The following is a 17,424-nucleotide window of genomic DNA, read 5'->3' on the forward strand; positions in this document are numbered from 1 at the left end:
TCTTAGGACATCAATGTGTCGTCACGAGCCGCAGGGTTTAATTTGGATTTGTCTGTGCATGTTTTTTTTACTCTCATAGATTTTGTTACCATTGCCATGCATTATACGACTGATAGACTGCAACAGCTGGACTTAAAAATCATAATTTGTGTTCTACTCAAGAAACAAAGTCACCTACATATTGGATGCCCTGGGGGTAAGCAGATAAACATCAAATTTTAATTTTTGGATGAACTATCCCTTTAAGACTCGGCTCATGAATTATAAAGTAGGTTACGCACTTACCTGGAGATCTCTGAAGGTTGACAAGCAAAAGTCAACATGATCTCGAAGCCCTCCCCTCTTCATAGTAGGATTCGGGAATTTCAGGCACGCTCGCCTATTTACTTTTTAAAATTATTATCATAATGGTTTCATTTGTTAGAAGTTTGGAGACTTTTCTGGAGATTTTTTTAAATACTGCCAAGACCTGTTTTTATAGAGTCTATGGCGCATACGCATTTTTAATGTCTGGCGACTACTAGCGGCTCAGATTGTAATAATTATTGTCTTCTTGGCTTTGCTGCCGTATCCGACAAAAAAATAAAAATAAATTATATATATAATATATATATATATATATTTCAAAGGGACTTGCTCACGAAGCAAACATAACTGTTTCTTTTGGGCAAATTATTCCTCATTCATTGCAATTATAATATCTTAGATCAGAACAACAAGAAATTAAATCCATTATATGTTCATTAAAAAACGGAAGAATTTGACAAGGACTAAACACACCAGAGCAATAATAGTTTTATTCAATTATATCTTATTAATGTGCAATTTTGATTTGTCCTCAGGCAAACACATATACAAAATAATAGCATTAAAAGTCAGTCAACACATGAACAGAGCCGCGCACCTCATATATCCAGAGCCATCATCTGTACATTCAAGTGTCAGTCCATGGTGAACACAACTCTGCCCTAAAATATCTCTTTCTCGTAATGATTAACTGGCATTGCACATGCAAGAGAACCGGACCGGCCTTGCAGAAGTCCGACCCAAACATTATGATTAAAAAAAAGCATACATCGTGGCATACATGAAAGCAAACAAATGTTTCCAGCATTTGACATGATTTTAAAGAGATCAGTAGGACATGACAGGAAGTGTCTTATTTAAAACCAGTATTTAAAATCTGGATGTCATGGATGACATCCACAAGGATGTCCATGTGAGTGCATCAGTAGTTTATTCCTTTATTTAAATACAAAACATGGCCATTTAAAGAGTCGTTGACACATTTACACACTCTTTACGAACACCAAGACGAATTTTATAGACCTTTTGAATTTGGTAGCTTCCTCCGCCACATTTGGACAAAATGGAATGTGAACAACAATGGCCAACACACAGAAACATGACAGATGACCTTTCTGAAAGGCTTCTGACGGAGGGGATTTTAAAACATTATTCTGAAATAAAACAAAATATTGGCCATTTAATGCGTCAAAATATGACACTTTGGAGAACTAACCAATAAGGTCTAGATTTTCGCTTCTTTTTGGAGATTCGGTTGGTAGATTTAGCGTGACTGCTTTAAATGGCATGGTTCATGTTAAGACTCGTTTACTTGAGAGTTTGTCGGTGTGTGTATGCGAGTTCACGTTCCTTCCGCGCCGTTGGAGGTGTGTGTGGTGGCTGACTGTGTCTGTACCGAAGTCGACTCGAGTTCAGATTCTCGGACGAAAATGACAGCATCCCCACTGACGTTGATTAGGCACTGCGCCTGTAAAGCACACAACATGAGCATAAATGCACAAACGTGATGGGTTGAGTGAGTATGAGTCTGTGTGTGACTGCATGTATTAACCTGGTTCTTGTTAGGGTTCTCCATGAACACACACTCCTTCATGCTGTAGGAGACGACAGCATTTCCTCCAAGAGCAGCGACGTGCGCACGAACCATTGCAAATACTTCAGCAATAAACGTATGCAGAAACCCACTCACACCTCCCTCCTAAAACATAAGAAAAAATCATGCAATGTGACAATAATAATACTACCAAGAATATAAATGAATTACTACTTACTACGTTTAAATCATTTTAATAACATAATATTACAAATCTTTAATATTATTTCAATAAAAGCAATATTTGGCACTATTAATATTTTTTTATTATTCATAATAACAACAACAACAACACAATTTACCATAATAAATAATATTATTACCAACATTTTCATCAATGTAAATAATTGTAATTAATTTCAAAATGTTTAATATTATTACAATACGTCATATAAACAAGTCATTATATTATATTATTAATAATAATTTATTTTAATTGCATAAAACTTTACATTTTATTCAAATATTTTTTTATTTGTATTAATTAATATTATTACAATAAAAGCAATAATATTTGGCACTATTAATATTTTTTATTATTCATAATAACACAATTTACCATAATAAATAATATTGTTACCAATATTTTCATCAATGTAAATAACTGTAATTCATTTTAAAATGTTTAATATTATTACAATAAAAGCAATAATATTTGGCACTATTCATATTTTTATTATTCATAACAACAACACAATTTACCATAATAAATAATATTATTACCAATATTTTCATCAATGTAAATAATTGTAATTAATTGTAAAATGTTTAATATTATTACAATAAAAGCAATATTTGGCACTATTCATATTTTTATTATTCATAATAACAACAACACAATGTACCATAATAAATAATATTATTACCAATATTTTCATCAATGTAAATAATTGCAATTCATTTAAAAATGTTTAATATTTTTACAATACTTCACATAAACAAGTCATATTATATTATATTATTAATAATAATTTATTTTAATTGCATAAAACTTCATTTTATTCAAATATTTTTTTATTTGTATTAATTAATATTATTAAAATAAAAGCAATAATATTTGGCACTATTAATATTTTTTATTATTCATAATAACAACACAATTTACCATAATAAATAATATTGTTACCAATATTTTCATCAATGTAAATAATTGTAATTCATTTTAAAATGTTTAATATTATTACAATAAAAGCAATATTTGGCACTATTCATATTTTTATTATTCATAATAACAACAACACAATGTACCATAATAAATAATATTATTACCAATATTTTCATCAATGTAAATAATTGTAATTAATTAAAAAATGTTTAATATCATTACAATACTTCATATAAACAAATTAAAAGTAATTTTTTAATAATTAGTAATTTTAGTATTAATAATTGTAAACAATTTTAATTAAATATTAATAAAGAAATATTTATTTAATAGCATTAATATACAAATATTCAAATTAAGAATATTTATTATTGTAATTGCTATTAATATTATATTGTTATATTATTTTCAATTGCATTAATATTATAAAAATACTTAACATTAATTTTATTCTTATTAATAATAATTATTATAATAATAATAAGCAAATGTCTTAATGTACGTGACCTGAATGAGTCTAAAAACAGTGAGACTGCTACCTCTCTGAGTGAGGTGGTCTCTCTAATGAAGAACATGTTGATGATGCCAAGGTATTTGATGATCTTTGCTCCAGGAATGAAAGAGAGCGGGGTCATTTTGACCACTGCGACAGAACTGCCTGAGTAGGAACGATTTGACCGAAGAGAACGAGAGCGACCTTCAGGCAACGGGCTGGCCTTCTCCATAGATGATGCTGTTGAGAGTAAGAGAGAGAGAGAGAGAGAGAGAGAGAGAGAGAGAGAGAGGGGTAGAGAGAAAGAGAAGAGAGAAAAGAAAGATACCAGACATGGCCTTCAGCGGGCGCTGTACAAGACCAACGGATGTGACGAGACAAACATAGTGTGACCGAGGAAAAAGGACGTGTGCATTTGTGTTGCAGATCAGCAGCATGTAATCAAAGCAAAGCAATGGCACTGCACCATGCAAATAAACAGCATGCAAATACAGAGACAGAAGGAGAGAAAGAATGAATGCACGCATGTTCAGTCGGCCTTGATAAATCAGAGGATGATGAGCTTTGAGCAGGGAGGACACTTTTTCCATAAAGAGTGTGAAAGCTTGAAATCTCAAAGCTGTAAAACATCATTCATGACGCTGCATCACAATTATTACACAGAGCACTAATGCGCATGCAGCTCCCAAACATTGCTCTAACTATCTGTCAGTAGACTCAATTAGGGCTGGGCGATATATACAGTTTTACTGTGATTATTTTGTTGACATACAATAAAGCAACATAGTGAATACTGCAATGATTTTATGAAAGCAATATCATGATTTGAACATTAGAATCAGTTCTGTTTCATTCATTTACATGAAACATGAATTAGTTCAAGCCCTTTTCAAAGAACTGATTTAAAATTTAAAAAAATTGATTTAAAAACATTTAGAAGTCTCCATTCGTCATTTTTCAGTAAAAAAAAATATGTGCACAAATACTGCTCTTTATTCCTACGTGTTATCAGGGTTTCCACACATTCTGAGCAATGAACGTCCATAATTTAATAAAACTAAAACTAAAGTTCTTAAACTAAAGCCATTAATAGTATTTTATAAACATCACTCACAAAATGTACATTTTACTCCAAAAAAAATATTTCACAATGGAGCATAACATAACATCATTTAGGACAAATGTAGAAATAACCATGACTACATAATGACTGTTTAAATTAAATTATTTAACATTTTAATTATAAAAATGTTAATATTAAAAATATAATGATCGTAACGTAGTCATTTGTATTACTACTAATAAAATGTTAATAATAACAATAGCATAACTGGACAAATTTAGAATTTTTCATTCAAGTCAGTCAAGTCAAACATGACTTGACTGTTTTTTTTTACTAAATGTGTCATTTCAGAGCATTTACATAAATATTGAGACATAAATTATGAAAAAGAGATATTTTTTTAAGCTATAACGCCCAACCCTGGACTATACAATCTGCACAGCCATACTTATGATGTCTCAATGCATCATATGTGACTCTGCATGGGCCCATGACAGAGTTGGTCTGTGCTTTGTTCATACTCATGACATCACCAAGCTCAAACACTGAAATCACTGAGGCACCACTGAAAGAATGACAGTCTTCATCTTGGCTCCTCACTAGGACTCAACCTCAACTTACACACTCTGTCAATCAAGATTGATCGGATCGGCATATGGCAGCAAGACTCATCCACTTTTTGATGCAGGACATTTGAGTATGTGTGTATAAGGATGCGTGTAGAAGTATAGACTGTAGTCAGAGTAGATGTCATTTTAAATTTAACATTTGATTTTTAATGAATACAAGGCTGTGAGGGTTAGAGGATAATATGTCATACTGCAATGTACCTTGGTCTTCATTTAACAGGCAAAAATTGTAAAAACATAAAATTTAAAACATTGTTTATGAAAGTTTCCTGTGACCTAGGACTTGCTTAACACATTGAACTTCAAACACCCAGAGCCCCATTTACTTCCATATTGTGATTATCAAAATAAGCTTATTTACATAAATTACATACATAAAAAAAAGATATATTAATTTACATACATACATATGTGACCCTGGAACACAAAACCAGTCATAAGGGTCAATGTTTTGAAATTTATACATCATCTCAAAGCTGAATATATAAGCTTTCCATTGATGTATGGTTTGTTAGGATAGGACAATATTTGGCCGAGATACAACTATTTGAACATTTGGAATCTGAGGGTGCAAAAAAATCAAAATACTGAGAAAATCTCCTTTAAAGTTGTCCAAATGAAGTTCTTAGCAATCCATATTACTAATCAAAAATTAAGTTTTGATATATTTACAGTAGGAAACGTACAAAATATCTTTATGGAACATGATCGTTTCTTAATGTCCTAATGATTTCTGGCATAAAAGAAAAATCAATAATTTTGACCCATACAATGTATTTTTGGCTATTGCTACAAATATACCCCAGCGACTTAATACTGGTTTTGTGGTCCAGGGTCACATATGTGAGTATAGCAAGGTATTATTTTAGTGGAACATCAATTTGGAATAATGTGCACCGATGAAATGAGCATAAGACGCCCAAGCAAATGTTTATGAAAATTGTATGAAGGTAGTATGTTAAGTATATTGGGCCCATTTTGATTACATCTTGAAGTTAAAGATCCTGTTAAATATGCAGTTTACTCTGACTAGGGTCTATGTGATTGTGTGTGTAAGCGAGTTTGCGTGTGTGCTCCTACTTGTTTTAACCGATCCGCGTCTTATGGTGTGAGCTTTCAGTTTAAGCTGCTCTATCCAGGAGCTGCATCTGTCTGCAAAGGAACTGTAATCAACTGAGAGGGCTGGACACACACACACACACACACACACACACACGCATATATAGACAGACATTCAGAAACGAACACAGATAGACACGAACACACACACACATAGAAATATGTGCACATGCGGTCTCAAATCCCGCGGACAAGTACATACACACAACGACACAACAGAGGGACAAAGAGAAGAGGAAATAACACAAAAAGAAAGAAAAAAGGGGTAAAATGGATGATGCTGGGGTGTGTGCTGCAGCACTTCAAACTGTCACACACAAAAGGAGCAGAAATTAAAAGAAAAAAAACACCCTGCTGCCTCCAGAACTCTCAGCAACGGATCAGGTACTGACCTCTGGCCGACAGATGGCTGCCAACCTCTGATAGACCTGAGACACACACACACACACACACACACACACACACACACACACACACACACAGGAAACCAATGCTGTGTTAAAGGGACACACCAAGGAAAACAGGACACACACACACACACACACACACACACACACACACAGGAAACCAATGCTGTGTTAAAGGGACACACCAAGGAAAACAGGATATTCCTTAATATCGTCTCCAAGATGCTTCAAGAAACCTACCTGCAAAAACGCAGTAACATGAGGAATGCTGTCAAAAATAATGTCATAAATAGATTTTCTTTATCAGTTAATTCCTATTAACTAAATTAAATCAACATTTGGTGTGAGCATCCTTTGCGTTGAAAGCAGTTTGTGCCCTCGGTGCACTTGTGCATAGTTTTTCAGTAGCTTTGCAGGTAGGTTTCTTGAAGCATCTTGGAGACGTTGCCACAGTTCTTCTGGATTTATTCGGTCTCAGTTTGTTCCGTTTCTTCATGTTATTCCAGACAGACTGGATGATGATGAGATTAGATCTGGCTGTTGTCAGACTCCTTGTGCAAACAATAATCTCACCGGATTATTACAATTAATGGCAAAATGAATGTTTGGAAATGTAAACTGATATTTCCTACTAACACACTACAGCAAAAGACAGAAATAACTGACTTAAAACCATTTTTTAGCTGCTGAAAATACTAATGTTCTAATCATTTGATATTAGAATCACTGTATATATAATTGTTTTAACGTCAGTAAATAATATTTTTCTAAAAATATACTTGGTATATATTCTGGTACAAGAAACTTATGCACAATAAACCGGCACTGTAACAGTTATGTCACCGATATCTATGATTTATTTTTAAATTTAAAGGAAATTGACCAATATTGGATATTTAATTGTTTGCGAATTTTAAGATATAGATCATTATTTAGCCAGTGTTGTTTTAGTATAATTGACACTATTATAGTTTTTATTAATATTTTAAATGTTTATTTATTTTTATATTTTTTGTTGTCATTTTCATTTTAAAGTTTAGTAATTTTTGCCATTTTTTAATTTTTTATACTATATGTCTTAATGTATTAAACTGAATGAAAATGAGAACTAGATAGAAAAAAAAACATTTTTATTTTATTTTATTTCAAGTAATGAAAAATTATTTTACGGCTTTGGTTTTAATGCACTATAATAATGCACCTAGCACTAATATAAAAGGAATATGGCAAACATTTGAAGAGCTATAAAGGACTGTATGTGAAGTTTAAAGTGAGGATTCACCAGGGTTTACCTTTGGGGGAGCTGAGAGGATTGGGAGAAGGTGTTTCAGCATTGAGCTCCAGATTGAATTGAAGCTGCTCGTCATTTTCTGTTATGGCTGCAAGAGACAATCAGCATTGAGGATTTGCTTTTCAAAAAGGTGTCTTACATGAACATGCTATACATACAGTACAGCACATGCTTACCCTTTATCAGTGTCTTTTCCCCACTTTGTTTGCCATTCTCCAAAAGTTGCTCTTTGTCAAAGCTCATTGCCACAGCTGTCACCGCCACCTGCCAATTAAAAAACACAGACCAATCATGTGTGACAGAGGTAAAAGAACGGGAATGAATCTAAACAGGACAAACAGATCTTAATGCCTTCGCGCTTACTTACTTTTTTGTTGTTTAAAAGTAATAAGATCACAAACTGAATGTTTAATAACATATTTAACCATTAAGGAAATAAGGTCAGTGTTCTCACCTGAATGAGCTCATCTTCAGGTATGGCTACGGTGAAGTTCAAGTGACAAAGACAACAGGGGACCATCGACCGCAGTTTGAAGTACAAACTCTATAGAATAAGCATATATTCCAGCTAGAGCAGTGATATCCAAACACACTTAAATCATTTGGTTTAGCTGGTCCATATCAAACCATGGTTGTACTGATCTCATGAGAAAAGAATAGATAAATGTATTCAGAAAATAGGAAAAATCTATTCACCTTCAGCAGATTCTCACAGAGGTCACTGAAAATCTTATTCAGTCCCTGACTGGTTAAGCTGGCGTTAAGGCGGAAGACCCTCACAGAGGTAAACATCTGAAGAAAAATATGTTTGATTCCACACCAAACAACGATAAGCTCATATAAATTTATATAAACATTATAGAGACAATAAATATGTTTTTCCAGAGTGAACATCTCTCAAACTAGCTTCATCTGTCTGCATATATTAGGGAAATAGTAACTGTCTTCATTGTTAATATATACACATATAAAATGCTGCTCATAAAATTGATATCTGTGCTGTGGTTTGAAATGGCTCTTGCTGTCATTCTGGCTTTATTAAAATACTGTCCATTTCCTGAAAACTGCAGATGGTGTGTTGATGTGTTTACATCTTCAAGAACTCAAAACTCAACAGAAAACAACAGGTTCACTGGGATGAACGTTACCTGTATAGCTGAAGTCCAGTTCTGAATCCCAGGCATTATCTCAGTGTTGCAGCTGTAGAATCCTGAAGGGAAGACAAGAGAACGTACATACACAGGTGAACATATAGCCCAGTAAACAGAATAGAGTCCAACAATGGTCTAGCACATGTGTTTACCTGCTGGGGTGGGGAAATCAGTCAGAAGGGCATGTATATCTTCCACAGCGTCCGTGTCATCAATCTAAGAGTATTTTATATGAGTATTAAAACATTAAAAAGATCCTTCAGTCTGCAAAATGCATTTCCAGCATCTCCATGTTCATCTCTCAAATCCATCAACCTCCAGTGCAAGCCAACTTACCTCCAACACAAAGGCATCCTTCTTCCCATGGGATAGGTCTAGCTCTGAAACCTCATCTGAACTCTCTGATTGAGAACGAAAGAGACGAGACCTCTGACGGGGCTCAGGGATCGGCGAACCAATGATCTCTTCGACAACCTCCTATACAATGGGGGAAAAAAATGTTTTAGCTGTGTTTCTGAAAGAGGAACAGGTGGATCAAATAAAATAAAATATAAAAGCCTTGAAATACACTTGATGTGTACATGTACTTACAGGAGGGTTGATTTCATACAGTTCTTTGTTTTTAGCAATGGTGTCATTGATTTTCTTCTGCATATTGGAGATATGCTGTTCGTATGTGATGTCACTGGGAGTTTTTCCCGCAATCTGGATTCCTCCAGGACTAGGTAAAGCTGTCAGATAAACTCCTGTTGCAGACTAGATGCAACAAACAACACCTATTAGCATGACAGCAGCATACACAGTCATATTTAATAAAGTACATAAAATGCACTGAGCATTATTGGTAATTGCACACTGACCGCTAATCCTAGCAGCATGGTCTCTCCAATGCTTATTTGGATACGTAGACCAAACAAAGCGTTCATGCCTCGTAGCTTTAATTTGTTCATCAGCTGTGTGTGGAGTTCGTACTCTAAAAATGGCAGAAGATTGCTAATAACCGTGGCATTCCCTTCTCCTTGCGCCTTCTTTTTAGTCCGGCACAGCCTATTGTGAGATACAAAGAATACCTGGATGACCTTCTGAATGGAGCACATTGTGAGAAATCTGTATCCGACAATGCAATGGGCTTGACTTAACATTCATTCAAAGTAATTATTCACTTGGGACAAAAACAGTTTCAAATGTCTGTTTTTATAAATTCACTCAAATGCAACATTGTCATGTCTCATTACAAGTGTGGGAAGATGGTTGACGCATTTCACGCAAGTCACTCATACTCAGAGCAGATGCAACAATGGGTTTGTGTGGAAGTTTTTACTACGAACTGAGTCACTATGAAAAACTGAAAACCCTAAATAATGAGCTGCATGCGTGTAAAGGAACACAGTCCTGTGCTTCACGCTGAAACAGGCAGCACACATATTTATCAAATTAAATCATAGTCTTTGATATTTGTTTTATTTCAATTACATGTGCAGCCCTACACACTGCTATATAAAATGTATCATTGCATACTAAATATAGTTTCATATACTATTTTCGTTATACTGTGCAGTACGCAACACAATAATATACCATCTGGACAGGATGTCCTGTGCATGTAATACCTGGCCTGAATCAGGCAGCCCTTCCCGGTGACGTTGGCTTCAGTAGGCAAGTCTATTGTGGTGAAGAGGACATCAGGCACTTTGTAGCGGCGACAGCAGTAGCAATAGGTGAGCTGAGCAGGAAACGGTATATTCAACTCATCGTATGGTATGTGACAAAACCCACAGCCAGGGGACACCACCTCTTCAAATCTAACAGAAATAAACACTGCAATTAGTACATAAACAATAACACAAGGGCACACACACAGACCCAAACACCCAAATGAGCTAAAACTGAATAAAAGAATTACATAAGCATAAAAATGTGTCAAGGTGGTATTATTTTTATGCATTTATAAAAACTAATGTTTTTAGCCCTCAGGACTTAATTTGGTTAGTAGCTGTAAAAAAACACCCTCAGCAAACATACACAGACACACACACACCAATTTAATTAGTATTGTTTAGTATTGAGATAAAAGGAAAAGTTCACCCAAAATTAAATTTAAGTTATGATTTACTTACACTCGTTTCATTCCAAACCTTTTAGCTTTTAATGCCACCATGAAATCCAAATTGACAATACTGCAGTGTTTATTAAAAATGATTAATTCATCAATATCATTTTTTTAATTGATGTGCTCTTGTAATCTTTAATCAAAAATATTAACTTTCCCTTCCCTCGTAACAACATCCCTTCACATAAGATTGCAGCAAACGAACAATCTAATCAATTCCAAATCCTATATTTTTTATATTTTTCTACTTGTTCGAGAAGCCGTTTCACTCAAATATATGGCATGTTTCATTAAAACAGACAGGGTGAACTGTCATTTCATGCTATCTTTAAAGTTGCTGTATGGCTTTAGAAGACTGGGGATATAGCAAACAAGTTGAATTATTATTATAGATTATAGATAATGTACTTATGGTTCACCTTTTTTGAAGTTTGATACAGCATGAGGGGAGAGTTAATCACATTTTTTATTTTTGGGTGAACTATTCTTTTAAGAGTCCCTTAGCATGGGGCCAAAGGTGTGTGTGTGTGTGTGTATATGTGTCATGTGTGTCATTAACCTACCCTAGCGATGCTGAACTACCCATATCCCCCTCGACCCTCTCTGACCCTGTAGAAAAGACACAAAGCGGTTGCCGTGACAACCTGTGTTCGGTGTCCAGCGGGCCGTCCTGCATGAACCGGGAGCTGAGGATCGCCGCGGTGCCTGACGCTGATAGAATACACACCTCCTCACTGCAAACACAAAGAGCGCATAATCAGAGCCTTTCATTAAGGCTGAATGACAGAATGAGAAAGCTGTGCAACTAAAAATCAAGACACATATCATTTTAATTGACTCCCTCAACCGTCTTGAAAAACCTGGATATATGAGGAAGCCAAAAAACAATTGAGAACCAGTGTGTAGAAACATCCTCAGAGTTGAGTATTGTGTGTGTGTGTGTTTAAGTACCAGATGCTGGTGGACTCGCTGTACCCCACCACAGCTTGGCAGCCGAGAGCTTTGGCATGAGACTTTATTTCCTGACGGATCTCCTCCCACCACGCATCCCGTGTCTCCGGCTCATCTGAAACAAACATATTTACATCATCACACACACCACTGGCACATAAACACCCCCTCTCTCTTTAGCAGCATACTAGCCCTGTTAGCTGGTTTATTGATGCTCCCGAATCTGGCACAATTCACAATCAATTTTTGTCTAAAATGTATTTATTTGTTTATTATTACTGTCTATATTCCCAAAGCGTATTTTTGTCAGCTGAACATCTTTGAACAAAAAATTGAAATTAATATTTCAATAACTGAACAACACGTGTTCTCTGATGTCAGTTAATGGTCAAATGACGTAGGTAAACAAAATAGTAAATATTTTTAGCAAGGTTTCTATTTTAATATTGTTTATTTATCATAAATTTTCATTTTTATGATTTAAGTATTAGCGTTTCATCAATTCACGAACCCCCTGCAGTTCTCTCATGAATCCCAGTTTGGAAAACTTGGCTTTATATCAATTATCGTAGAAATCATTTTCAAAGAGATTTTTTCCAGATGATGAACGATAAAAACACTGACAGTCAGAACTTTAAAATCTTTTTATTTTCTAGAGAGTTTGGTTATGCATCAGAAAACGTAACGTAATTGAGTAGTAGCTTGAGCGAGCATGTGGTGCGAAACAGGCCTTATAACATCATCAGAAAATCAGTTTTATTAATTTAGCTGTATATACAGTGGGTACGGAAAGTATTCAGACCCCCTTCAATTTTTCAGTGACAAATATCAAAATTGTCCTCAGAGAGGGAGCAAACCGTGAACTAATGCAAACAAGGCTAGTACCTGAGCTTTTCTCTTTCACACACACATACACACACTCGCACACATGCACGCACAGGTGCTCACACTCTCTGAGGGCAAGGGGTTTTCACGAGATCAAACTCCCCTGCCTGTTTACCACAACTAGGAGAGGGTCAAGGGGAATGAGGAAGATGATGATGATGGTGAGGACGAAGAGGAGAGTGGTGTGATTTGCCATTCTCCTGACTGACAGCTTTCATGAACTAATCTATAGGGATGCTCCGATCCGCCTTTTTTGAATCCGATACCGATTCCGATACCTAGGGTTCGGTATTGGCCGATACCGATCCGATACCAGTTAAGTTTTTTTCCCTCATTTAAATAAATGTAGAATTTATATATCTCTGTGTGTGGAACTGATAATCATTCTTTCACAATCTACTAGATACAGACTACTTCATTATAAAGAAAAATAAAATAAACAATAAATATGATAAAATATAGGCCTATGTATATTTATAATCTATGACAAAAATGTATCATAAACTAGGTTAGTGGATAATTCGGCAGCAAAAGTTATTCTAGAAAAATCAGTGCACAATAATTTTAGAAATCCAAACATTTAGTGAAAAAACAATATTTTGTGGGGAACAAATAAAAGTGTTGTCACAGCCTGATGCCGTGTTGCTTCAAGCGCATCATTCTGCACACCGGATGCGCACATTGTAATTGCTTCGTGTTAAAAACTGCAAAGCACAAAGGGAAGAGAAATTGATGCGTAGTGTATTATATCTGGGCAACAGTTATTGAGCCTTTCTTTCAACAGTTTTAAATTTCAGTTACTGTGCATGTTAAAAACTATTTATAGTCTTTTCTATGCCCATGTTTTGTTCTCACAGACACCCAGTAGCAAGTAAAAAAACAACATTAAACTCCGGCAAGAAGATAAAGTCCTTTTTGCTACAACAGTAGGCAGAGCATTCCCCTGCTAGTGCAGTCATGCTTCCCAATGGAGGACAAACTCCATCCTATTCTGGATAAACAGCCAACAGCAGGAGGGAGTTTGATTAATAACGGTAAGGTTAAAGAAAGAAGTGCACAGCAGAAAACAGACCAGAAGCAGAAGAAAGTGTGAAAAAAAAAATAAATAAAAACAAAAATAAATGATGACCTGATGCTCACCTTACCACTGGCTATAACGTGATTCAAATCACTCGTAGCATAAGTCCACAATTAACTTTCTTCTAAACTAAACCAAGCATTCAATTGCTTTTGTAAAAACAAATAATTCTCAATTCATTGAAAAACAGCACCTGTCTCAAAAATAACTTTTGCTACTTCTGCCAATGATAGATAAAATATACAGGCCAATAAATATGCCTTAAAGCCAAGAATTGCATTTGCATTATTGAACTACATACATTTTTTTATCATATTAAATTATATTATCTAAATATATCAAATTCCTTTATTATACCTCTGGCAGCTTTTTAATTATCTCAATATTTGTGACAAATGGTTTGTATTTCTTGTGTATATCAGAAAGGTCAGACTATTTTTATTTACTCACCAAAACCAATTTATTTTTCACATTTATATATATAGATTTAAAAAAAAAAACACTAAACGATGCATTAATGAAAAATAGGAGTAAAAAAAAAAAATTAATTCAAGAAAGCAAATGTCTTTTTAAAAATCCCCCACTGACATTTACAACCCCAGACAATAGCTCTTTTCACACAGTAATACCAGTAAATTGCCGTAAAATTACCGGAACGAATTCAATTAAAAAATGCGCTATTCACACAGGCAACTGTCACGATGCACACACACGAGGAACGAGGAGACGCTGGAGAATACTTTACCAAGACTTTATTTTCAGGAACCAAGGGAGACGAACTCAGGAAGACATTTAACAGCGGACAGAGAACTAGGGACTGGGAACACTTTAAATACACACAGGAGGAGGGGATGACGAGACACACCTGGGATCAATGAACCATCATGGGGAACACCTGGGACAAATTAAACATGGGAAAGGAACACCTGGGGAGCAAGACACAGACAAAACATGGAACAGAGTCTGACAGCAACGACATTCCGTCTTTTTTCCGGAAAAACACCATTCACACATCGGTTTCAAATTACCGGTAAATTCGGTGACATCATTAACCAGAAATTAACTCTAATCGACTGCGCCTCCTGGTGTTGTGTTTGTAAAAATAAACATGTTTTCATTTTTGTGTCAAACGTTCACATTCATGCAGCGCTTTTGGTCCAGAGACATCATATTAGACGACCTTAAACTGAACTACACAGCGCAGAGTAAATGCGTTATATGTGTCAAAATGTTATGATTGGCCCAGAGCCACTGAATTTTGAATTTCAATGGCACTGGATTGGCCCTGAGTAGATGTCTTACGTCAGCGCGTTCTGAACTCGTACGTGCTCATACCGGTAATCTTCATTCTGCATTCACACACATCATCATTCCATCAATTCACTGGTAATGTTACAACTTCTCATACCGGTAAATTGTCAGAACGATATTTTTGAAAAGGTCCTGTTCACACATTATCTCTTTACGGCAATTTACTGGTAATTTTCCAGTAAAGTCTGTATGTGTGAAAGGGGTAAATGACTACTAATCAATATCAGAGCACATGTGATATCAGCTTACACAAACATAATCCATAATGTATGAATCCTTATTACTTTAGTAGAGGGAAGCAACAATGACCACAGAGGCAGCAGCACTGCCAAGGGCACAGAGGTCATGAGACCTTTCATGACTGAAAGTGGAACATTGCCTAAGTCCACTTCACTGGATTGGGGAGCAGGGGACGCTGGGTAAGGGGTCAGGTGAAGCGCAGTCAGAGCAGATCAAGGAATGATCAGCCAGAGCAGAGAACAGCCACGCATCCAGCTAAAACATGCAGCAGCTGCCAGACACACACGTTCATACAGAAGCACAGCGTGTGGCAGCTCATGCAACACACACTACTGAGAAAAGGCTTGAGGTTGTATGTGCGAGTCTGTGTATATCTGAGATTGCCCGTGTAAGGCATAAATGACTCCTTTTACACACTTAATTCATCTTTATTATCTTTATAAGTATTTGTAATCACTCTTGACAAAAATCAACTCATCTTCTTAATTGTGAATATGCACTCAATAACATATTTCAATACATATTAAGGGAAAAGTTCACTGTAAAATTTTAATAAGTCATTTACTGACCCTCCCGTTATTCAAAACCTGCATGACTTTCTTACTTAAAAAAAAATCTCCTTTTGTGTTGCATGGAAAAAATTTTCACGTTGCTCTTTTTTCATAAAAATAAGGCAAAGGGACAAAACAAGCACCTTAAGTCCAAACAAGCAGTACAAACATCTCATGAGCGCTTTATTCCTTAAGTCATACTGAACTATTTGTGATGCACAGACAGACACTGAAGATGTTAATTGCTGACAACCTTCCCATTTATTGCAGATTGGTTATGAGACATGCAAGAACCAGTGATGTTTGGCGACATCCACACAAAACCTGTTGTGGAAGGTCTTTACATGCTATGCTTTTCATTTTACGAAAAACAGCAGCTGAACGTCTTTTTTGTGTTCCTCAGAAGAAAGAAAATCATAGGGGTTTAGAAAAACATGAGGGTCAGTATATGATGACAGAATTTCATTATTGTGTGAACAGTCCCTTTATGCATTATCACAATGTTGATTAATTGCTAAAGGAGAATATTCAAAATTCAATACCATCTCAAAACCAATAATACGTATTAATATTTAGGAAAGTTTGTAACAGATGAGCTGCCAAGGGCTGCATGTGTGTGTGTATGTGTGTGTTTGTGTGTGAAAAGCAGGACTGAGTGTAGGGTAGTACCTGCAGTGAAACTATTCCAGTCTAGCAGTTTGTATGATCTGGTGTTACCCAATGCTGAGCCAAATCGCCACATTAGTAGATCGGTTAAAGGAGCGGAGAGAAAAAGAGAGAAAGAGAGAGAGAAAGAGAGTAGAAAAGAAAAAGAAAACCAAACACCAACTACAAACAAGAACACAACACTGGACAACACCACTCCACAGGAACTGCGAACTGTGACATATTATACTCAAAAAATTCTTCATACAGTGGACTACCAGTGAAATTGAAAAAAATTTGGGACCAAAACTTATTCAGACACCTTGACCTGACCTTGTTTTGCTTAAGTGTTTTTTTGTTTTTAATTGCTTAATGCGACCTTTTTACACCACAGACTGAACAAAATTAAGCATTGGTTGACCTAAATCCGTGTATCATTCGATCATTCGTTTTTTTTATTTAATATTGAAAGTAGAAAAATGAGAAAACGGCTCC

General features: G+C 35.4%; 1 protein-coding gene across 15 annotated transcripts in view; it reads right to left on the minus strand.

Annotated features, from left to right (window-relative positions):
- Positions 1-779: 779 nt before the first annotated feature.
- c2cd5 (C2 calcium dependent domain containing 5) overlaps positions 780-17,424 on the minus strand; it is a 31,956-nt gene continuing 15,311 nt past the window's right edge. For 5 of the 15 annotated variants that reach the window (XM_016483625.1, XM_016483620.1, XM_016483618.1 and 2 more), the window contains 18 exons: positions 16,954-17,007; positions 12,220-12,334; positions 11,832-12,002; positions 10,769-10,960; positions 10,019-10,205; positions 9,750-9,914; positions 9,495-9,635; positions 9,311-9,374; positions 9,156-9,217; positions 8,704-8,799; positions 8,462-8,551; positions 8,184-8,271; positions 8,009-8,095; positions 6,702-6,737; positions 6,271-6,372; positions 3,545-3,738; positions 1,859-2,005; positions 780-1,774 (listed from right to left, as the gene is read on the minus strand). In XM_016483625.1, the coding sequence (XP_016339111.1) occupies positions 1,649-1,774; positions 1,859-2,005; positions 3,545-3,738; positions 6,271-6,372; positions 6,702-6,737; positions 8,009-8,095; positions 8,184-8,271; positions 8,462-8,551; positions 8,704-8,799; positions 9,156-9,217; positions 9,311-9,374; positions 9,495-9,635; positions 9,750-9,914; positions 10,019-10,205; positions 10,769-10,960; positions 11,832-12,002; positions 12,220-12,334; positions 16,954-17,007 (2,117 nt within the window). In that variant the 3' untranslated portion in view covers positions 780-1,648. Of the gene's footprint in view, positions 1,775-1,858; positions 2,006-3,544; positions 3,739-6,270; positions 6,373-6,396; positions 6,617-6,701; positions 6,738-8,008; positions 8,096-8,183; positions 8,272-8,461; positions 8,552-8,703; positions 8,800-9,155; positions 9,218-9,310; positions 9,375-9,494; positions 9,636-9,749; positions 9,915-10,018; positions 10,206-10,768; positions 10,961-11,831; positions 12,003-12,219; positions 12,335-16,953; positions 17,008-17,424 lie in introns of those variants that run through there. The other 10 variants (XM_016483629.1, XM_016483624.1, XM_016483630.1 and 7 more) reach the window with 6 other exon arrangements.

This window comes from Sinocyclocheilus anshuiensis, unplaced genomic scaffold (assembly GCF_001515605.1).
Source record: "Sinocyclocheilus anshuiensis isolate Anshui unplaced genomic scaffold, SAMN03320099.WGS_v1.1 scaffold733, whole genome shotgun sequence".
Classification (NCBI taxonomy): Eukaryota; Metazoa; Chordata; class Actinopteri; order Cypriniformes; family Cyprinidae; genus Sinocyclocheilus; species Sinocyclocheilus anshuiensis.